Genomic DNA, 22,520 nt, shown 5'->3' with positions numbered 1-22,520 from the left:
AAAATGATTAACAAGTATTTTCTTACCACTTTTTGTTCGAAATTTACTTGTTTTCCTTGACCCGGGACATTTTTACTACCGCCCTGAAAACTACTAAAATCTACTGCTTTATAATCGAATCTTTTTGACGGCATCATATGCTGCTTGTTCAAATCTTTAATAACGCGTTTCTTCTCCCCCTTTTTCCGCGATCTAAAAACGAATTTAATTAATTTCTACAGTGAGTTTGGAAAAGTAGTTAATCCATGGTACCTCTATAATGTCCTTACCGTATTGAATTAGTAACGTTGTTATTCTGAAATCTAACGATACTTTCTTGCATATTTTGTTCTTGCGTTGCTTTCTCTTTATCAATATCTGAACCTCTTTTTCTTTTAAATCCCCTCATTTGACTCAAAGGAGTTTTAGATGCTTTCTTTGTCGGTGAATTTTCTGGTTTATCTTGAGAGAATTGTTTGAAATGCTCTAAAACTCGTTTTTTACTCTCTGCTATTTCTGCTTCAGTATCCTTCAGTTTCTCTAAACGTTCTTCATCTTCCTGCTTTTGTTTCTCTCTTTCACGCGCTTCTTCTTCCGCAACCACAGGTATTACGCGTTTGTATCGTTCAAACGGACTAACAAAGATAAACTTTTTCTTTTTAATATTTTTCTGATTCTTTAATGTTCCCTCATCCTGAAATAAAATATATACATTTGTCATTCTATTATCGTACATATGATTAACGTTTTAATTTATCTTACCTCAGATGTAGCTGGACTATCAAATACAGTTACTCTATGTTTTATCGTAGCGAGTGGCGTCTCTACAACATTAACGTTATCTAATAGACACGGTAAATCAGCTCTAGCTTCCATATCATTTGGAATATCATGAGGGGAATACATCCAGGCTTCTGAATTTGACATTTGACTTCTCTGATTTGATCTTTGCCTAAGATCTCCAAGAACTGGTTTGATAAGTGGTTGTTCCCTAGCTTTCAGTATTATCTTGTGTAGTTTTAATAAATTTTGTCTAACCAAAGGAGGAATAGGATTACAACACGCCAAAATTCCTTGCATCTCACGAGGTAATGTTTCGGCTATATTCATTAACATATGATTTGGCAAAACATAAGCAGTGCTATCGTCTTCTTCTCTTGCAGTAGTATCTCTCCACTTATGTAGCTCTATTAGGGCGTAAAGTTGTTTATTATTGAACATCTTTTGACTCTTTCTGTATATACTCATACAGCTTTCCTCTGTCCATATTGGTTTTATGTAAGTCTTTCTACAAATGTCGGTACTTCGATCATAAACAGATTTCAAAATGTTCATCTGTCCATTAGCAAGGTCTATCAAAGCATTCCTCAAAATGTCTTTTATATACAATAAATAATGCGTGTCCTCTCTAGCATACTTTTGCAGTTCCTCCGGTAACGGTCTTATACGCCAATCAGCCAACTGGAAGTGCTTGTTGGGATCTATGCAACAGTACTGTTTCAGTAAATACGCTAAACTTAAATACGGCAGATTCAGTTGTTTCGCCGCTTGATGCGTATCAAACATATTTACTATATAAAGAGACAGATCTCTTTGGAGCCACTGAATGTCTAAATCGGCTCCGTGAAACACTTTCAGAATCGATGGTTTAGTAAAAATCTCATTTAATTCATGTAGTTCGGAACGCAACGACAGAGTATCTATCAAATAATCTGTATCTCCGGTCGAAATTTGCATTAAGCAAGTTATACCTTGGAAGCTTCTATAAGAGTGATGCTCTAAATCTACAGCAATTTCTTTGTATCTTTTCAAGTCTTCTAGTAATAATTTAATATCGATTGAATTTTCAATTATTACTAACGGCGTTTCTTCCAAGGACTTATACTTTGCCGGTTGAGACTTTTGTAACTGACTAGCAGGAGGTGAAAACATATCCAATTCATATTCATAAGGGTGACTGAATACTTCACCATTTTCACCCTCTTCCACGTAAATAGATAACGGTTTTAACGAGTTAGGTTTATCCTTAATCTTGGGACACCATGGTTTCGGACGGTTATCAATTTTGTCTTTGAACATTAGCTGAGGTCTTTGAACATTCCTACCTGCCAGCAAGCGTACAGACTGAGCGTTTTCCGCAGGTTGCGGCGGTCGACAGATTTCACTGTTCCAACTTCCATTTACTACCTGCTTGTTTGCATGCGTTACCACTAACTCTACTTCAGAACTCCTGGTAATACCAGATTCTTTGTCCATTAATTCATTCTATGACAAATAAGAGTTTGCAGTCATGTAGAATGTAACTTATTTTCATAAATATTGTACGAAATCTACTTGTACGAAAACTTACAGCTCTGTCCAGAAGGATATCGTTCGTTTCTAACAAAAGATCAAACTTTTCATCAACGGCTCGATTTGAAATATTATTTTTAACACCCGCAGTGGCCATAACGCACTGCATAACGCTTAACGTCCTTTTTACATTTCGATCTTTGGCATTGACAAAACTAGGGAAACAGGAATAATAACGAAAGTCCGATCCAATTGGTAAATTATTGGCCGCTTTAATCCCAGCTCTTATTACATCAAACGATTCCTAAAATATGAAATAAATTTCATTGAAGAGAATTTTTTGGTAAAAGTAGCATTTTGTAACATCTGCGTTAGTTAAACTCTACCTGAAGGTAATCGCGAAAATTTGCATAGCCGGGTATGATTTGTTGAACTTCCTCCCTCTCATTTTCTTGCGTTTGATTTTCCGACGATGTTTGGCAATCGCCATTCCAATCTTCCGTGGGATCCATATCGTTAATTATCAATCGTATCTGCTAGTTTTACTTTCAGTTACAATTGTTGAATGCTGTAAAAGAATCGTAAAACATATCGATGTGTTTCCCACGAGGATAACCTATACGTCCACGATACCAGTGTCGAGTGACATGATATTGACTAAGCATGAAGGAAGTATAAGAAATAATTGTTTTTATAATCGTACTTTTACAAGCGTTAACAACTTTACATATTTTTCATGACATTTTAGTAGAAATAAAAATACGAATACAATATGAATAAAGAAACTTTACACTATACCTATACGCTATATCGTATGTCCATAACGACGACATTATCGTCGTACATTTAATATAAAAGGAAGACACACGAATAACGTTGCGTAAAATAATATATTTATTCCTAAAGAAAATATCGGTGACAATTAATTAAAAGAAAACCACTCGAGTGATAGGAAATTCACATGATTTCAAAAGCCTACGCACAAGTGCGTTGGTGCATATAGTATATGCGCATTGATGCGCATATAGTATGGAAACTAATGTTGAAGATGGCGTTAGCACCGACCCAATCTATCCGTTCCCCGTTCTCAGTGTTCAAGTCCAAAATTAGTAAATAAAGATGGTGGCAGCGCGTGAGCCGTGTGCGGTATCGTCACGCGAAAAATGTCTGGTAAAGTGAAGTGGAAACGGAGAACGTTCGCGATCTCTCTTAAAAATTGCAAAATTATAGAGACCTAGTGATCGAGTTGATCGTACGGACGATAATAATAGTGTAAATAGTGTACTTTTCTTATATTTCCCCGGGAGCGGATAGCAGCCGCAAAAGAGGATAATTTGGCTCCAGAGTTCACTGTAAGGTACAAATTCTCGCTATTTTTAGACCCTACCCGAGTGTCGATTCTCATTCAGAGCATTCGTTCGTTCCATCGTCGAGTACGAGAGTCGAAAACGGATGTCTAACCGTGAGGAAAAGAACGTTACAAAGCGTCGTCGATTTTCTTTCGTGGGCGTTTTCGATTACTCGATACATAATGTGCGAAGAAGGCTGATCATTCCCTATAAATCTAACGCAAAACCTTTGAACAACGTCGAGGAACTTGTTTCACTTTCGCATCCCGTTCGATAACGTTCGAAGCGATTAGCAGATGTTCCGAAAGAAACTCTTTAAAATATCAGAATGCTATTTTTATAAATAGGAACCTACATACCGTGCTACGCGCTTTAGTTGCATACATTGCACCGGTACGTGTACACGCACACACTGACACACATTTTATTTAACCCAATTGATAGAACGATTCTCTTCGATCGATCCATTCGTCTTACCCGTATCGGGAAGAGAATGTATCGATTATCCTTACGATTCATTTTTGTCTCGATTTTACCTGTCAATATTTACATCGACTTTCGTCGTGTCTAAGTACGTTGACTCGTGTTACTTGACTGCGTAGAAAGAATTTCGGCGATGAAAGCAACACTTCTTATGCGCAACACCTTTTGTTTCGCGAACCTTCTTCCTAGTGACTTTTTATGCGCATCGACGCGTTCTTTTTTCGCGTGTCACCCTTGTCTATTGTACGGACAAAGATCGCTTCGTTTTTATTTCTCTAGCGATAGAACTTTCCCTGTCGCATACGTACGTATGCGTGTATCTTTCTTTTTTTTTTTTTTCAAGCGCGTTCGAACGTAATACCGCGAAACATTTGCATCGGCCGAAATAGCATAGATCCAGATGGTCGGTCGCGAATGAAATTCACGGAGTGTAGTCTATTAATTCTTCGTGACTCAAACTTTTGTCGCGAGAAATTGCGATCCACGCGTACAATCACCCGCGAGCAACGTGTAGATAGAGAAAGAGAGAGAGAGGTTCATTCATGTATGCAACGCGAGTCGTGCACAGGAATAATAAGGGTTTTAATAATAATACGTGAATCACGAGATACCGTACAAGTTGCCGGATGACGTCACACACGAACGACATCCGACCTCGCGAATAGAAGCGGGGTATCACCGTTTCTCGTTCGATTCGAGATCGATTCGATATTCGAGAATCGAGGAGGAAAGCGCGGGATAGAGGTGGTAGCCTGGTCGAATCGAAAACTAACCTTTTACCTGTAAAATCTAATTGGCGATTTAATTTTGTACAGGATTTATTGTTAAAAGATCAGACGAATGAAAAGAATTGCTTTCAGAAATAAAATTCTTGGAATAAAATATGAGGGTGTTGTATTTTTGTTGGAAAGATCGATTCGATATCCGAGAATCGAGGAGCAAAGCTCAGGATAGAGGTGGTGGCGTTCTCGAATCGAAAGCTAACCTTTTATCTGTAAAATCTAATTGGCGATTTAATTTTGTACAGGATTTATTGTTAAAAGATCAGACGAATGAAAAGAATTGCTTTCAGAAATAAAATTCTTGGAATAAAATACGAGGGTGTTGTATTTTTATTGGAAAGATCGATTCGATATCCGAGAATCGAGGAGCAAAACTCAGGATAGAGGTGGTGGCGTGATCGAATCGAAAGCTAACCTTTTAGCTTTAAAACTTAATTGGCGATTTAATTTTGTACAGGATTTATTGTTAAAAGATTAGACGAATGAAAAGAATTGCTTTCAGGAATAAAATTCTCGCAAAGGAGGGTGTCATATTTTTGTTGGAAACCGTGCATCAAGGTTCCGCGAGTTGGCGAGAAATTGTTGAGACAGCGTTACAGCCTAACTACAAAGGCACGCTCTTCGTTGATGGTCTATATAATTCAAGAGCGCGTAAAAGTGGATCGACGTTGGCAAATTATTCGAACGATCGGTTTGCCAAAGCGGCGCCTTCGCGCGTCGACCCGATACTTTGACCGCGTATCTCGTTTTTCAACACGTTTGTCTTGACATCGACGAAAACCACATTTAACCCTTGGCGCTTGCAAGTTGTTTCCACTGTAGAGAATAATGGTACCTCGAGGCTTTAAAATAATTTTAAACACAATGTCTTGAGTTTCAAATGTAAACAGGAAAAAAAAATGTTGACAAAAATAAATATATATATATATATATATATATACTGATCGAATTAAGTAACCTCCTCCTTTTTCGAAGTCGGTTAAAAAATGGTTACCGTCGCCTTTCGCTCGATTCTCGAACGCGAGGAGTCGAAGTTGTCTCTGTCGAGAGATCGATCGATCGCGTTATTTCTAATCGATTGCTCGGTTGAATTTATCCCGCGTTCTTTTCAGACTTCGCGTTGACAGTAGTATTTTAGAGCTTGTTTATAAATAGCAAGTAAAAAATGATCGCAACCTGGCTACTTGCTTTCTAGAAGCATTTAGGACTCGTTTAAGAATGAAACGGAAGGGAAATTGGAAAATACATAGAGAGCGTTAGCAACGTCACATGATTATACATTTAATGGAACTTTGTTATTAATGTCTAAAGTGTTGGCAAATGAAAGAAACTTTAGAGCCAGCCAGGTTGGCACTTGAAATGAATAATATGTATTAAATAAACAAAATAAATCTCTTATGAAATGTATGCGACACGATGCTAAAAACTGTCGAGTATTCTGTACCATCAAATTCCTTCCTATATTGCAGCACCCTTAATTATGTCTTTGACGCGCAATGAAGCGGCTAACTCTGAACTTGGTAGCCGATCAAATACGTGACATTGATGAAAATTCATGCGTTACCATACACGTCGTACTTTTAATATTTCAATCGAGTAACAAACGAATCCTATTAACACGTTTCGCGCCGCGTGGGCCACCGTTGGCTTCGTCAGAGGCGCATATTCTTTGGTTTAAACTTGAAATTTTTCGATTCGTTTGACTAGGGCTGGGATCTAGGTCAATACTCACGAATCCGAGCGAATTCAAGAAGAAAAGTTTCTATCACCAGGCTTCCGGTTGGCAAAGCGTTAAGAACAAAGAGAATCTCGCGTCGATTCCCGAATGGAGAGTTTAGAAAGGAAAGGCGCGAGGAAATGGAAGTCATTAGGACATCAGCCCTGAAGTTGGTCTGCCCACGCGGTGGGTCTACGTGCCCGCTAAAAATACCAAAACGCACCGTGATCGAGTATCGAGACCGAGACAGCGATTTCCTATGCGCACGTGTTTCCCTTCCATAGATCGCTCTTCTGAAACTCCGATTACGAAATGAATCGTGATCGTGATCTCGATGTTCGAATTCAATATTTCTGTTGAAATATGCGGCAGGAAGATTGCCAGGGACGAAGGAAAGCGATGAAATTCGGGTCGATTCGATTAGGTATAACGCGTGCAAGAGGAACGAAGTCGCGTCTCGTCTGGTCGCAGGGACAACGATCGGCGGGAGAGACGCAGACCGAAAATAAACTCACCGCATTTCGTCCGTCTGTCCGTCCGTCCTTCTATCTTCCTTCTTGCTTCGAACCGTAAGCCCGATAACCGAGGGAGGTTGCCCCTCCTCTCTTAGCCAAACGTTATCCGAGATCGCGGGGGTCTCTCGTGTCACCTTGGCGAGAAAAAGAATCACGCGTCGCGGACGGAAACCTCCACGGGTAGAAACTCCTTAACCCTGAAACCAATGGCAATTTACGTTTTGCTTTCAGGATACGAGAAGAAGGCAAAATGGTGGTCGGCGAGGCGAGCATACACAACATTATGGGAGGTATGGAGAGCACCGGAGGCGTGCGACTTCACAATCACAAGCGGAAGTTGAAGCAGAGGTAAGGCGAAGGATGCGCCGATCGCGATCGGTTAACCAGCGACAGGTCGACCGCGAATCTCGAGATTGGCACGTTCGCTAAATACTTGGCGAAACGTAAATAACGCGGGCATCGTTTTGTATGCTAGCCAATTCGTGAAATAGTACAACGCGTACTCGGAACCGTTCGAACTTATAATTCCATGCTTTACTCCGACGCTCCTTTTCCACGACAGGTTCGACATCATCAAGAAGCTCGGTCAAGGTACGTACGGTAAAGTCCAGTTAGGGATCAACAAGGAGACCGGCCAGGAGGTGGCGATCAAAACGATCAAGAAATGTAAAATAGAGACGGAGGCGGATTTGATCAGGATACGAAGAGAGATTCAGATAATGTCGAGCGTCCAACATCCGAACATCATTCATATATACGAAGGTAGAAGAATTCTAGGGAGATAATAAATCCAGATTTTCATCCCGATACGTCTGTTGCTTCTTTCAGTGTTCGAAAACAGGGAGAAAATGGTGCTGGTGATGGAGTACGCGGCCGGTGGCGAGCTGTACGATTACTTGAGCGAACGGAAGAAATTGACCGAGCAAGAGGCTCGCAGGATATTCCGGCAGATAGCCACCGCCGTATTCTACTGTCACAAGCATAAAATCTGTCACAGAGACCTGAAGCTCGAAAACATTCTGCTGGACCAAGTTGGGAACGCGAAGATAGCCGACTTTGGTCTGTCGAACGTGTTCGACGAGCAGAGGCTGTTGAACACGTTCTGCGGCAGCCCTTTGTACGCCAGCCCGGAGATCGTCAAGGGTACTCCTTACCACGGTCCCGAGGTCGATTGCTGGAGTTTGGGCGTGCTCCTTTACACCTTGGTATACGGTGCCATGCCCTTCGACGGGTCCAACTTTAAACGACTAGTCAAACAGATCTCACAGTCCGATTATTACGAACCTAAAAAACCCTCTCGTAAGTCTCTTTTATCCTCGTCTCCTTCGTATTATTCTTTCTTACCATTTTTTATATTCAATGATTAATTATCTGCTCGCAGCCGCTTCGCCCCTCATCAAAGATATGCTGACCGTTCGCCGGTGCAAGCGAGCCGACATCGAAAAGATTTGCACCCATTGGTGGGTAAACGAAGGGTACGAGCAGAATTGTCTGGATATCGCTGAGGAACTAGCGGCCCAAACACCCGTGCGACTGGACCTGCTGCTCTCTTTGGTACCGCAATCCGCTAGCGCGGAGAAGCTGGTTGTTGGCGATCAGCAAACGGCCGGGGATGTCGCGAACGATATGTCTTCCGAAAATCTAGTACCTACCAGGTGCCACTCTGTCGGTAGCTTAATGGAACTGGATCAGAATAATTCCGACAGGAGGATCAGGGAATTGCTGGAAGAAGAGCCGAGGACAGCGCCGATCACCGGCGAAGCGAAGAGGAAACTGGAGACTACGCCGTCGATGGACGAGACCGCTGCCGCCGGTGCCAAGCGGAAGGAACGGTCCAGAAAGAAGGAGAAACCGGAAGAGAGGGAACCGAGAACGTACAAGTCCGCGTCAAGGTATATAGTCCTGATCGTGTGGAGTCCACCTTACGAATCTCTCGACTTCTCGTACTAACGCACACGTATCATTTTTAATCTTACTATGGATTTCCCTTCGTGTACAGTTAAACGTATGACAATAATACAATGGTGAGTACAGTATACGCTTATGGTGTTATAGAACAAATGAAATTTTCCACGGGTTCCCTATAGTATTCATGATAATACTATATTTGCTATTTCATTGTTGTCATACACTTTAGATCCATACGACTCGTTAAGGATTCATTTCTCCTAAATAAAGGAATAGACGAATAAATCTTTCTTACAATCGTAGGCATCACTCAGCGCCGATTCCAAACGCCATCACAGAGGAAGCCATGGAGGTGGACCCTACCGTGACCGTTCCTATCAACCCGAGCGTCGATCTGGACACAGTGGAATCCTCGGCAGCTTGTTTGGAGTTGATAAAAGAGTGCAACGAGAGGTTTCCTAGCAAAGAGCGCAGCAAAACGCCGGTCGATGCTCGAAACGAAGCTGAGAACAAATCTTCCAAGCCCGAAGAGGCGCAGATGGTCGATGAAGCGGCAAACGCGACACCCGCTCAACCTACGACCCCTGTGTCCGAATCGGTCACGGTATCGGACCGGAATGACAGAATAGAAAACGAAGCGTCCGCCAGTCACGACGCGATCAATTTAGAAGCGACGCAGAGAGAATTCAAGAAATTGAAAGAGAAGGCACTGTCCCTTGACTCGGAATTGTCCAGCGAAACTAGCGACGTCCCCGCGAAGACGTTCGAGAGGAGACGCTCGAAGATATTCGAAACCGCGGAGAAATTCAATCAAATGGCGTCGAACGTGGACAGCGAGAAACCGAAGAAGATCTTCATACCCGGGGTGAATGTAGGAGGAGCGAAAAGGGTGTTCGAGAGGAAAGCTAGTCTCTCCACAGCGAGCACACCTCCGCCCACGAAGCCCAGCGCTTCTAAAATAATCATCGACGTACCTACGGATGCGAAGAAGAATGAAAAGGTGAAACAAGAGCCTGAAGGACAGGGAGAGGAAGAGAAAAAGAATGAAGATGCTAAGAAGCGAGCTGTGGATATAATAACTGGTGCGATTGGAAAGCCACCCGTGCAGAAGAGGACGAACGGCTCTCCACCGACTTCGCCGCCGAGTCAAGAACCGAAAAAATTACCATTAAAGATACCAGTTGGGACGAACGATCTGCGCTCGGCTACCGTGTCCGTTTCCACGCCTGTCGAGACCAAATTCCCCTTCGAAGATAAAGAATCGGACAGGAACAAACGCGCGACGGTGAGTTTGAAAACGAAATCGAAGCTAACAGAACGGCGTTACCATTCGTGAATCTATTCAATTATCTTTACAGATCTCTACGTCCGTCTCCGCATCCGCGAACGCCGAAGCATCCAACGTTGACGATTCCCAGGACGAGCCGAAGATGTCCAGCAAAATGGAGATCACCCTGAAGAGCGCGACTTTACCCAGACCGCGGAAGACCAGTAAGGCAGAGATTTCTCTGTCGAGCAGTAAACCACAGGAAATTCCCGTGGCGTTCAAATCGGAAGTGGAAGCAAAGATCGACGCGTTCCAGCCACAAAAACTGCGGACCCAGAGATCGGAGGTCGCGTTTCCGGTTGCAGCTGCGGTGCCGCAAGCGAACCGAAGCTCCAGCTTGGAACCAGAGGGCAGACCAAAGAGCACCGCACCCAAAGAGAGGATAATACCGATTCAGGTCGGAGCTAAGTCTCGTTTAATACATCTCTCAGCTCGAGGACGTATAAAAACCTATTGGAACGTCCATAGAATGCTTATAATCTGTTCTGAAGTCGAAACCTCCTTACTTGGATTTTTATGATTGCAGGTAGAGACGGGTAACCAACAGTCGGAACATTCTTCGACACCACCGCCGTCGAAGCTGCCACCCATGCCGCAGAGGTCGATTTCTCAACGATCGGGCTCGTTGTCTCGACAGTCGACCGCTGATTCGGACACGGATAGCGCTCTCGGTTCGACGGTTGGTCCGGAACCGATTAGAAAGAGTCCTCGGGAGTACATAATACCGATTGCCGTGGAAGGTGGAGGATACGTGACTCCTAGGTCGGGCAGCGTAGAACCCGAGAGCAAGACTAGCACTCCGACCAGCGCGAACGCTCCTCGATCCAGGTTTGGTAGACCACGAAGAATGAGTTCTCTTCTATCTGACGCCAGTGAAGACGAATCTCCCTTCTCTACGTTGCACAGGTGAACTAACTTTTGCTAATAGCAAAGCATGATCCTCTAGTACTCTAGTCCCTTGATTTCATTCTCACGGTCTGTGTTTCTTTTTATTTAGGGACAGTGAGGACCTACTGCAGCGACACATGCATAGACTGAGAAGTTCACGGCCATCGAGACAGCCACCGGAACACGCAGACAGTCTGTCTTCCGGCGAAGACGACGACGACGACGGTTTCGAACTATTAACCGCTGAGAATCTATTCTCCACGCTACTCTCTCGAGTACGAAGTTTGACGCAGAGGCTAAACGTAGACGATAATCGTACGACCGGTTTCCCGAGATCTCGACTGTTCGAGAGACTAGGATCGAACCCGTCGCAAGCTTTCTGGGGTCTCAATAAACCGTTATCGAGGTAATTGCTTCGAAACGTTTTATCTACGCCTCGCTGGCTCACGAAACCGCGCGTGAAAATCCTCAGTTTTCCTCTTTCCATCTGATGATCAACGGTTTGATGCTTGTTTGCGCAAGCTACCAGACATATGTCGAAACGAGGACCGTCACTACGTGAGTCCAATTGTTACAACAACTTTAGAGCAATGTAGTGTATGCCGATTATTTTAGAAGGTAGTGCAAAACATCACGAGTAATTTATCGAATGTACCTTATCTTCTATCTGTTTCTATCTCTCTATCTTTCCTCGCAATTGGACACACATTTCAAAGCTTCGAGCACGATACTTTGCGATCCGATATCGGACAGCGAACGCGATCGGTCTAAAAATAAAGCATCTTGAAGTCACGTTTGACGCGTAGCCTGACACCCTACTCTACAAGCCTACAAGCTCCGTTTTCGGCACCATCTTCTTGCCAGTAGTATCGCGGTTCCTGTCCACCTATTTGCCTCGTTGCAATCAGTAATCTAGACTCTTAATCGTGATAAAGTTCCTTCTACAAACTATCACCGAAAAAAAACGTTGTGTTCTTTGATAACCAGACGAATGACTACGATATTTTTTTTTTTTTCTTTCTGTTACCAACCCAGGCGATTGTCGGAGTCACAGTTCAGGCATTCTCTGAGCCGCGAGGGAGACGTATTCTCGAGGAAGGACCCCGTGAACTCGTCGAATCCGACAACTCCGAAAACTCCGAACAGTCCAGGATCGCACGGGACTCCGTCGAGAGAAACCGTGTTCGATTCCGGCAACGTCACCTTACCAAGAGGTAAGAAGAGAGTGTCGAACGATTGTTCCACGAGGTCGTCGTGAAACCTTGTCAAACTGCAAAACGAATCGTCGATATTCAAAGAGGGAAGCCGAGTCCCCTGCGTTCTACGCTCGACATTAAATCAGGAAGAGTCTCGAAAATGAATTAACGAGGAGAACGCGGAGGGATTCGAGCTTCGAATTCGATCCAGTGCCAAAATATCTTTTGTTGTAACTTTCGCTTGAAAGAGCTGTCGATTGTCTAAAAAGTGTCCCACTGTGAAAAAGCCATAAATTCATTTTTCAAATTATCAGTCACTGGTTGAAATTTTTCAATTTTGTCACTGGTTGAAATATCACGAGCCATGCGAGAAAATGCTGAATGGTATTCAGTATGCATCTCCTAGTACCTAGCTGTTGTCGAGTCGTTGATAGACAGAGCACATCTTTTTTTCCGTGTACCTTTTTTCATTTTTTCTGTTTACCGATTTTACCTCTTGTCTCTCTATATCAAATTTTTCGCTCTCGTACTCTCTCTTTTTCTTCTATTCTATTTTCCAACCGAGCCCAACCTACTCCTAACAAGGAGAGCACCCAAAGCGATACTCCCAAAATCTTAACGAGTTTTTTGCACGCTGATAGATCGGTTTTCGATGCAACCGGGTCAGTCGGAAGTTCTGATGCCCTTAACAATTACAAACGCCCGTAACAATTGCTTTCAGATAAAAGAGCATGAAGCTACTATCCGCTAAGTAGAGTCGTGCGAAACCAACGAATTCCTTTCTTTTTTTTTTTAATCATTTTCTAATTGCATAAGTCATAACGTTACAACTTGATTACTATTAGAAAGTAGTTGTTACGGTAGAGTAGGATAAGGTGCATCGGAACTTGAACGTTGAAACTCGACTATATTTGGGAAAATTGATGATAATCGAATCTATCAGGATGCAAAGGGTTGTTGAATTCATAGGGTACCGCTTCGAGGGCTGTCTTTGTCATTGAAACTATTTTTTTCTATTTCATTGCCTGACGATGTTTTTTGCAACTTTTTTATACTAACCCCAGTTGGAATAGATAAGACGGTTCATGTTTGGCACAGGTGGGTAAACGTTTCGGTGATCATTTTGTCGGTACGATTTTCGATGTCAGAAGAATTTTTTGTAGAATACACGCGTACGAAAAGAGTATAAAGAGCGCTTTTCTAAGCATGTGTGCACGATCATTCCTCGCAGAAACCTACCCGCCTGTTGTCGTTCGGTTCCGAATTTTTCCTAGTTATTCAGAGTAGCGACAGGCGAGGTCTTGCGATCGAATTATTCGTCCTAGATTGATCGCAACGCGAGAAGCACGCGTGTTTGAGCATTAAATTACTCACAAGACGTATAACTCACACTTTGCCTAACATAGAACCTTCTCGTAATACGCAATAGTAGTAGTAGCAAGTTGCACTGTTGTTGTTGACTTACACAAAGTAGTATCCTATTAACACGCGTAGAGCAGTAATTCATTTTTTTTTTTCTTTTCTTCTTTAATAGAGCGTACACTAAAGTTCACAGCATGACTGCACACGTACTCGTACACGTCAGACATGAACACACATGTACACGAATACAGACACAGAGTGAGGAAATTCGGTTCAACACACTGTCCAAGATAGAATCCATTTTTTTCAGTCAGAGTTCATGCATATCTATTTTTTCACACGTCTATCGTCGACTCTTCAATCAGCGATCGAAGGAAGGATGTTGTAGTCCTTTATTTTTTTCAATTTTTTTTTTTTTGCCACCGCTGATCGATGAATGCGAGAGATTATATTTTCGGTACACGTGCATCGCCGACAATTACCTCGGTTCGCGACACTAAATTCCTTCGTTTCCTTTCGCGAATTCTGTTTCAATGTCCGAACCGAATCGAAAAATAATTGCAAGCCGTTACAGTGAAATTTTAACCCCCGAACGGTGGGCTCATTTTCTAAATTTATAAAATTGAAGTATTTCTAGGTATCGCGTTTCGTGGTACCGTTTCAAAAGCTTGGCTCACGAGCCACCCCCATCGCCGTTCGAGGGTTAAGACAAAAGGGAGGATATCTGTCGGCTATCTATTTCAGAACTATGAATCTCTGTTCTTTTGAAGCTTAAATAGTTGCTTTTGCCTTCTTTTTTTTTCTCTCTCTTTTTCTTAAATCACGAATTTTGAAACACTTAACACGCTATGGTAATTTGTTACTCGTTCAGGCAGCAAAGATCGAAAAGATTAGCGAAGCACGTGGCCGGCCGATGCAGCCGGCTGGCGGAACCGATCGAAATCGGTGGAAACGTATATCGAAAATATACTCGAAATAATCGCGGTGGAAGGGTATTTTAATGGCACGTGTAATTGACGGTGTTTTCTGACGGTTGTTGCAGCGACCGTGCGAGTGACTCTACATAGGTGGCCAGACGGTAATCCCCAGTAGACAAACCAAGTTAGGTACTATGCTATACACTTTTATCTGGCGAATCTCACCTTCTCGTCGCTCTTCTCGTTCGGTATCATTATCATTTCTAATTGTTACGTACGCCGATGTCCGCGATATTCGACCACAAATATCCACCCTCACCAACCTCGCTCAACCCCTTCTATTTTTCTTTCATATCGTTTATAAAAAGTTCCTCGAAAGAAGGGAATCAAGTTTTATTTTTGTAATGTAATGTAACCGTGTAAAGTATTGTCTTTTTTTTCTTCATATCATTAGCTGGGGAATGTAATTTTTTTCTTTTTCAAGAATCTACAAATGATAATTTAATTTGACCACGGTACAAAGGGGGTTTAGTAACACCTTTACCTTTCCTGTTCCTTTCCTACTCGAAAAGTGGTACACCAACTGCCTCTGTGCCCTTTTGAAATACAGAAACACTGTAAAGAGCGAGAGAATTTCTAGGTAAACACGCAACGTGACCAGGTTCGTTCAGAAAAGATTGCGGTAAACTGTGGAGGGTCATGGTACTCGAGGAAATAAATCAGAAATGTTTTGTACGAGCACCATATACCCTGTAAAATTTCACACGATCTTCTTCTGAACAACCTGTATACTTGTATTGTATCGTCCGCGAGGTTTATTAGCCATCGTGAGTTTTCTACTACGCCAGCAACGAGAATCGCTAGAGAAGAGAGCCGAAGAAACGCGACACGACGATAGTCGTCGAAACGAAAATTCTACTAGACCCCGATATGCATCGTCGAGGACACGAATGCTCGATGAACGAACGTGTAACGATCGTTTCGCAAGAGCTATCGCGGAGAAAGATATAAAGAAAAGACTCACACCACGTCGAAAGACGATATTATCTCGAGAAATCGTATATACCACAAGGCGAACGAGCTAACCCTTGTTTGAGATGGCTGATATTTGTTGTGTTTTTAAGAGTTTAAAATAACAGCGTTTTATTACTTTTACATTGTCTCAGCATGCTTTGATAATGCTATTATATTGTATTTAATATTGTACATTGCATTACACTATCTCGATTTAAGTTTACACATTTGACGCGTTGTGATTTAGACACCTAAGGTGATATATACATATATATATATATATTTATTTCGATGTTATCCAAGCGCGGTGGCTAATTTTTCGAATCCCGATAGAATCGTGTTTTACCATCACTCGCGTTTCTTTGATAAAGAAAACTGCACGAGGGACCGCCCACCACTCGCCTGATTCGCCCGTGCTTCAGCTTCGGCATAGTTCGGCTAGCGTCGGCAGTTTAGCCACGCCTCCCGCCGTCGAGCGAGTGGGGGAAGGCTTCTTTTGCCTGTAGTTCATTTTATCAAGGGAAAGTATCGATGCTCGTTAGTGTACCATCGTTTTGGCTATGAAAATTCTTTATTTTCACGAGGAAACATCGAAAGGATTGGAAAAGTAAGCCATCGTGCCGCTTTCGAGTAACGTTTTTATCTGTGGAAATCCATTGGAAACCTATAACAACTTTTTCGTACGCATATAGCAAGCCTCTTTATTCTGCATGTAATCGTTCGACGAGTATATAAATTTACACTCGATAATTTGTTGCATTAATACACAATTGGAAACATATGTACACGTATGTGTGTGTGCAAGCGTGTAAGTAAGTTAGAGCGAATGAAGTTTGAAGGGTGTTCAAGTTGGAACGAGTGCGAAGAGGAGTGCACGTTTCGACGAAAGTTTTTCCTCCCGAAGGGCACGAATGGGATACCGTGGACTTTTTCATGGAAAGAGACGACTTGCATCGTGCGATGATTAATTAAGCCCGTTCAATTCTATCGGTTAAACATTTATTTTCTATCACGGAACAATAAACCGAAGAAAGATTTGCTGTAATATTAAGGTAAGAAATTGAGAATTTCTGACCAGCATTAACCCCTCTGGTACGACGCAGTGCTCGTTACACGTTATCATAGCCTACAAATTCTATATTTTATATTCGATACCAAATATCACAATACGCACCGGAAAGGAAACAGAAGACTTTAGTAAATGAAAGTTAGCGAAAACACGGAGATTGTTGCGATATACCGCGAGGGGTTTAATCCTCTTTTCGTTTGCTTTTTCTTACACACACGTACACAGGGAAGAGAAACGATTATGATTTTCAAATTCAAAGGAAGATTCGTAGTACCGAGAGAATGCGTGTAGAGCGAATCGGTTAGGATCCGAGAAAGTCGATCGACAAAGTCTGTTGCTAAAGTTGTATCGTACTTCGTAAATGTTAAATATATTTATTGTTACTTTAAAAATAAACCTGTTCGTATAAAAAAAAAAAACCCGACTGTCCGCTATACGTTCCTCGATGGAAAGCTCAACTGAAATTTCTTTCAGAATTTCTTTAAAGAGAGAGTGTGAGAGAATGAGAAAGATAGGTAGATGGGGGTAGAAGGAAACAACACGAACACGCTCGATGTACATAGGTGGAAAATGGAAGGAAGGGTAACATAACGATCAGAGACGCGTAGACACGTTACCTGACCTGTTTTTTTCAGATAAAGTAGAACGGCAAGACGTAGAAGCGGAGCCAGCGCGAGTCAGGAAAGAGACGCAGGAATCTTTAGAGCAAAGCTTTACGCCAAGCTTGGCGAGGCGACTGAGCAGAACGTTGATCGAACAGAATACCGGAACCGGATCTCGATCCCCGTACGAGACGCGATGCGGATCTCCAACCGGAGAGACGAGCAGTTTGCTGGACGCGTCCGAAGCCGCAGATCGTTCCGTGTCCACCGTGTCGGATCAGACGGAATACAGGCAAGGAGCAGCGAGCAGAAGCGGCGTCAGAAGAGCCAACAGTTTATTGGAAAGATCGATCGAGAGATTGGGATCCAGACGCGAGTCGCCCAGACGAAGCGTCAGCCTGTTCGAAGGGAACGGGGATCGCGAGTACGGTTCCGAGGACAGAGACGCCGAGGGTGACGACTTCGCCAGCTTCTCGAAACGGACGGCCACGGGTCTGGACAAATGGTACAAGGACGCGGCTGGTAAAAGAAACGCGAACAAACTTCGAAGGGAGAGCTTCCGTTCGTACCGGACGGACAAGATCCAGGAGGAAACCGGGGACGGAGATAAATTGGAGTGCAACGCGGACAACGGCTCTATTTCCGAGTGCACCTCAGCCTCGGTTTGCGACTCGAACACGAACCTCCTCGACGCGACCACTTCCAGCGTGTCAGCCAAGTCCTACGAAAGCTCCTCAGCAGAGTCGAATCCCTCCTCGAATTTGCTCGACTATAAATCTGCCGCCGCCTACAAGTCCGCCGAGCTTTCCAGGAACTTCGAGAACAGACTACTAGCGGCGGAGAACTTGATCAAAGAGTCCAAGCTGAAGAACCTCGGGCCAACGGGAGAGGCGAGTAAATTTGATCGGAACTTGAGCTCCAGTTACAGAGACACGGACAAATGCGAGAAGCGATCGTTGATCTCGATAGGGGAGACGCTCCCCGCGACCATTTCTAAACGACGAAGCTGCATCCCCAGCTTGAGACTGCGGTCCGGCTCGTTGACCAGGGAACCACCGAGTTCCGTAGTCGATCGAAGAAAGTCTTTCGCGGACTCGTTGGGCGTGGGGCTTGCCGCGCGCTCCGTCAGCCCGGAGAAGTCGCTGCTGAGTAAACTGTTCAAAGGCAGTGGGAATCGAGAGAGCGAGGCGAAGGAAAAAGAGAAAGAAAAGGATAAGGAGAAGACGCAGAAGTGTAAGCAACGAAGGATATCGCGATTCCTCCGGCCAGACTTCTTCGATACGCCTAGGGAAGAGAGTCAGTACGCGAAGGAGAAGGAAGCGCAGAAAGCGGCGGAAAACGAGCGCCGCAAATCACGGTTCATGAGACGGAAAACAGAGAACGGCGCTGTGGTGGCGCGGGAAAGCAGCGTCGAGCAGGAAAAGCAGCGCGAAAAGGAGCTGAAGAACGAGATCAATTCGTTGAAGAGGGACTCGCGGTTGTCGCGAGACGCGGAGGAGTCTTTCGAGGCGAAGAAGAACGGGGACGCGACGGAGGAGAGTTCGAAGAATGGTTTCCTGCATTCGTTGGAGAAGAAGCTGGAGAAACTGCGGTCGAACGAGCAGTCGGAGCAATTGGAGGAAAAGAAGGTGGCGGGGTCAAACGCGACGATGAACGGAAGAGTGGGTAATGATAATGCGCGAGAGCATTCTGCTCCGCCCGCCGAGTCTTCGTCCAAGGAGCGCTCCTCCGCCAAGAGGGCCGTCAGCGTGGAGGACCTCTCCTCGAAGAAGAAGACTGGCCAGAACTCGTCGAGAAGCAGGGTCTCCTCCGTTCTCGGTTTGTTCAAAAGCGGAGACGCGAAGCAACCGGCGCGATCGCAGAACGCTATTCTAAGTAAACTGAAGAGAAGTCCGCCTAAAGCGACCAAAGCTGACGCGAGTCTGGCCGAGGATACCGTTTCCACTACGAGCACCAGCACCAGTGCGAGCAGAATACCGACCAAACTCGCGAAATGCGACTCCAAGACGACGAAAAAGATTGCTGAGACTAAGAAAACCGATAGAGGGGAAAAGATGGTGAGTTCGGATAAGAAATCCCCGACGAAGGAGGCACCCAGGGCGATCAGCGCGAAGGAGAAGAGAGCCTCCAGCGAGAAGGAGTCGAAGGAGAAAACGGTAGATCGAGAAGTGGAAGAGAAGGACTCAACAGCGGGAGAAACTGTGGAGAAACGATCCCTTACGACGAAAGCGAAGAAAACGACGCGAGCCTCGGTGGAGAGTGGCTCCGCCGTCGACGCGGATAAGAAGGTGAAGAGATTGGTGAAGAAGCCCGGAGAAAACTCGGAAGGTGATTCCGAAGGAACGAAGAAGAAGAAGATCGTTCGGGTGGCGAAGAAGATCGTAAAGAAATCATCCGACACCAGTGAAGATAAAACGATGACAGAGGAAAAGGAGAAATCCGGCAAGATTCGAGCGAAGAAGAAGACTGTCACGCGGGCGGAAGTGAATTCTGGAGAATCGAACGGATCTGATTCTGTGGCAAGCAACGGAAAAGCGAAGGAGAACGGAATAGAGACTCTAGATCGAAATGAAACGACGGAAGAAACTAGAAACGAGCAACAGAAGAGTCAGGAATCGCAACGGCCGAACCGAAGCAACCTGAAGCTGGACTTGTCGAAGATCCCTCAACACTCCTTCAGAAACAGCACCCCGAAGAAGGACTCGCCGAAATCTGAATCGCCAAAGGTCTCCCCAAAATCAACCGGGAACGACCCAGTTCCCGACAAGCTGATGGAGTGTCTCTCGAAAGTGACGCACCGCGCCAGCATCACCGGCAACAAGATCGTCATCGACAAACCCTTGCGCGCTAAAGATGTGGCCGAATTGAAGCGAGAGGTGACCGAATGCGCCAAGATCATCGAGAGTCACGCGCAATCGGAATCGGTATCGCAGCCAGTGGACCGGGAAGTCGTCCCGGAAGAAGTGGAATCGAAGCGAACCGCGCCAGAGGCTGTTACCCCTGCGGTGTCGATAAACGATTCCGTGGAAAAAGCCCAAACTCCTAAAGAGCCTGTTACACCGATCGATTATATGAACGAGTTGTTCTCTCCCGTGGACGAGCCAGAGAGTTTCGACTCCTGGTCCATCAGTTCGACCGAGCTGAACCATGCGAGGCCGGATTTACATTCACCCACCTCACCCTCGCGTTCCCTTTACGCCAAGAGCGATAACCCGGACTCGGTAATCGAGCGCATACGCAGAAGGAGTTTCTACTCGCGATTCAACGACAAACGGAGGCCATCGTTGACGGCGCCACCCCCAGGACTGAGCCTACCTACGAGCGCGACGTTACCGAGGAAATTCAGCTTCAGTGGACATCGGGAGCATCGGGATCGCAAATACGCTGGGACCGGATTGGGATTGATGTCCAATAGCAGGCACGCCGGAGACAGAAGCTACAGTCTGTACGGTGACGAAGGTGTCGCGTTAGGACGTAACCGATCTCTAGATAGATCTAGGTACTCGGACACTACCAGTCCGTACGTTAGTGACTTAAAGTCACCGACGGAACATCTACCAACGTTGTCGTCCTCTTACGATCCGCTTAGGAGGTACTTAAGGTCACCTACCTTTGATTTATCCGCGTCCAGGTCGAGATACCACAGCGCCGACTTCGCGGATCCTGATCTACCAGCTTACAGGACTCCTCCTCATCTGTCCAGTTTGCTGCTCAACGACCATGCCATCGACACCCACGCCACTTCTTCTTCCTCCTCCTCTCTAGGCTCCTCCACTTTGCCCAGGAAGTACGGAAGCACCCTCGCCGAGCCGAAGACCATTCAGTACTACGAGGAACTACTGGCTCCTAGCAGCGTCGACTATCTGACATCCGCTAGGAGATCCCCGTTGTCCAGCGAATATCTAAACAGATGCGAGAATGGATATTACAATGGGAACCTGGAGGCGCAATCGACGGACGCGAAACGGAAACCGATGCTGGAATTTACCGATCAATCGACGGAACAGATCAGGTAGTTATTTCTTTTTATCTACCATTATACAGGGGAGCTTTTACATCGCGTTTTGATTTTCAGAAGCAAAAGCGAAAGGGCACGTTCACCTTCGACGACCACGGAAGCGGGCACCGTACCCACCGACGATCACAGTTAATTTCATTTTGGAAAAATTAAACCAGCGACTAGATAACACGGACGTATAGTTAAGAATATAGAACGCAATGATTGCCCCCCGTGAAAAAATTTCAATTCAAACGATGCTATTGAAACCTTTTTCTTTTTTCATATTTTCGATTAATTCATGGGTGGCAATCGAGAGAATGTTTCTTGTCGATACGAAGCATCGGTTAAACGGCCTAACCTACTATACGATATTCTGCGATCGACGATATCGAATAACGAATTATCGTCGTTAAACGCTTAATTACTTTGTTCGAAATCCGGTAGCCAGATTTGTTTGTTAAATTGAAAAGCACGCGATTGTAATTGTTTCTTATTATTACCGCTACAGCTACTATTATTACTATTAGTATTATCGTTACCGTTATTTCCGTCATCATGAATCATCGCACCACCGCCATCGTCATCGTCAATCATCGCCATCGTCGTTGCTGCTATTATCGTGTCGCATAACAGTGTGTGTTGCAGATGTAACGACGTGCCATTGTATTCTTTTCGAAAGACTTTTTTCTTTTCTTTTCCTCGTTTCTTTTTTATTTACGACTGCAAAACGCGCAAACGTCGGTAGAAGGATGTTGGCTGCAGTATTTATAGAAATATAAGTAGAAATATTGGCAGCTTACGGTAGCAGCGAGATCAGTACCAAAGAACTTAAATCCGGACGTTAAAAAGAGCTAAAGAAACGCTGCGATAAAATCGAACAGCGTGTCTCTGTTCCTTGCGTCGGCGTTGATTTGAAATAATAAATTTCTACGAACGAAAGAAACGACGAGACCGCCATTTTGGTTCTTCGTCTCGATCGTTCTACCCCGAGACCGAGACTCGTGCTCGAAACGTAGCAGGTGTTGTGGAAACCTTTGACTGATTAGCCACGGTCTTCCGCTTGTTATGTATGCGTTTTCTATTTGTATTTTAAAATAAATATCGCTACTCTCGAACCGCA

General features: G+C 44.5%; 2 protein-coding genes across 8 annotated transcripts in view; one reads left to right on the top strand and one right to left on the bottom strand.

Moving 5' to 3' along the window:
• Positions 1–21,068, bottom strand: part of LOC123987637 (exosome component 10) — a 21,788-nt gene extending 720 nt beyond the window's left edge. Inside the window, exons 1-7 of one of the 5 annotated variants that reach the window (XM_046290096.1) lie at positions 21,011–21,068; positions 7,118–7,314; positions 2,658–2,839; positions 2,330–2,575; positions 742–2,244; positions 270–673; positions 27–192 (exon numbers count right to left, since the gene is read on the bottom strand). In XM_046290096.1, coding sequence (XP_046146052.1) covers positions 27–192; positions 270–673; positions 742–2,244; positions 2,330–2,575; positions 2,658–2,783 — 2,445 coding nt within the window. In that variant the 5' untranslated portion in view covers positions 2,784–2,839; positions 7,118–7,314; positions 21,011–21,068. Of the gene's footprint in view, positions 1–26; positions 193–269; positions 674–741; positions 2,245–2,329; positions 2,576–2,657; positions 2,840–3,069; positions 3,242–3,979; positions 4,135–4,156; positions 4,678–7,117; positions 7,315–21,010 lie in introns of those variants that run through there. The other 4 variants (XM_046290099.1, XM_046290097.1, XM_046290098.1 and 1 more) reach the window with 4 other exon arrangements.
• Positions 3,384–22,520, top strand: LOC114879818. 3 transcript variants are annotated; one of them, XM_029195119.2, is made up of 13 exons: positions 3,384–3,623; positions 7,349–7,465; positions 7,680–7,879; positions 7,946–8,416; positions 8,499–9,009; positions 9,329–10,310; positions 10,384–10,749; positions 10,879–11,258; positions 11,350–11,646; positions 11,763–11,798; positions 12,276–12,454; positions 17,434–21,412; positions 21,476–22,520. In XM_029195119.2, exons 2-13 carry the CDS (start codon positions 7,368–7,370, stop codon positions 21,549–21,551), a joined length of 7,575 nt encoding a protein of 2,524 aa, XP_029050952.2. In that variant the 5' UTR covers positions 3,384–3,623; positions 7,349–7,367; the 3' UTR covers positions 21,552–22,520. The 3 variants fall into 3 exon arrangements, with proteins under 3 accessions (XP_029050952.2, XP_029050950.2, XP_029050953.2); XM_029195117.2 differs by having other exon boundaries at positions 3,384–3,628; XM_029195120.2 differs by lacking the exon at positions 11,763–11,798 and having other exon boundaries at positions 3,384–3,628.

Source organism: Osmia bicornis, chromosome 2, assembly GCF_907164935.1.
Source record: "Osmia bicornis bicornis chromosome 2, iOsmBic2.1, whole genome shotgun sequence".
NCBI classification, from domain to species: domain Eukaryota; kingdom Metazoa; phylum Arthropoda; class Insecta; order Hymenoptera; family Megachilidae; genus Osmia; species Osmia bicornis.
The sequence above is the reverse complement of the archived record's forward strand: the minus strand, read 5'-3'. Positions and strand labels throughout refer to the sequence as shown.

Excerpts from the sequence above, each read along its gene's own strand:
- LOC114879818 (XM_029195119.2), top strand. The coding sequence starts at position 7,368 with ATGGTGGTCGGCGAGGCGAGCATACACAACATTATGGGAGGTATGGAG. Across the intron at positions 11,647-11,762 it reads CTCAATAAACCGTTATCGAG|CTACCAGACATATGTCGAAA; the intron begins GTAATTGCTTCG and ends TGTTTGCGCAAG. Across the intron at positions 12,455-17,433 it reads CAACGTCACCTTACCAAGAG|ATAAAGTAGAACGGCAAGAC; the intron begins GTAAGAAGAGAG and ends TGTTTTTTTCAG.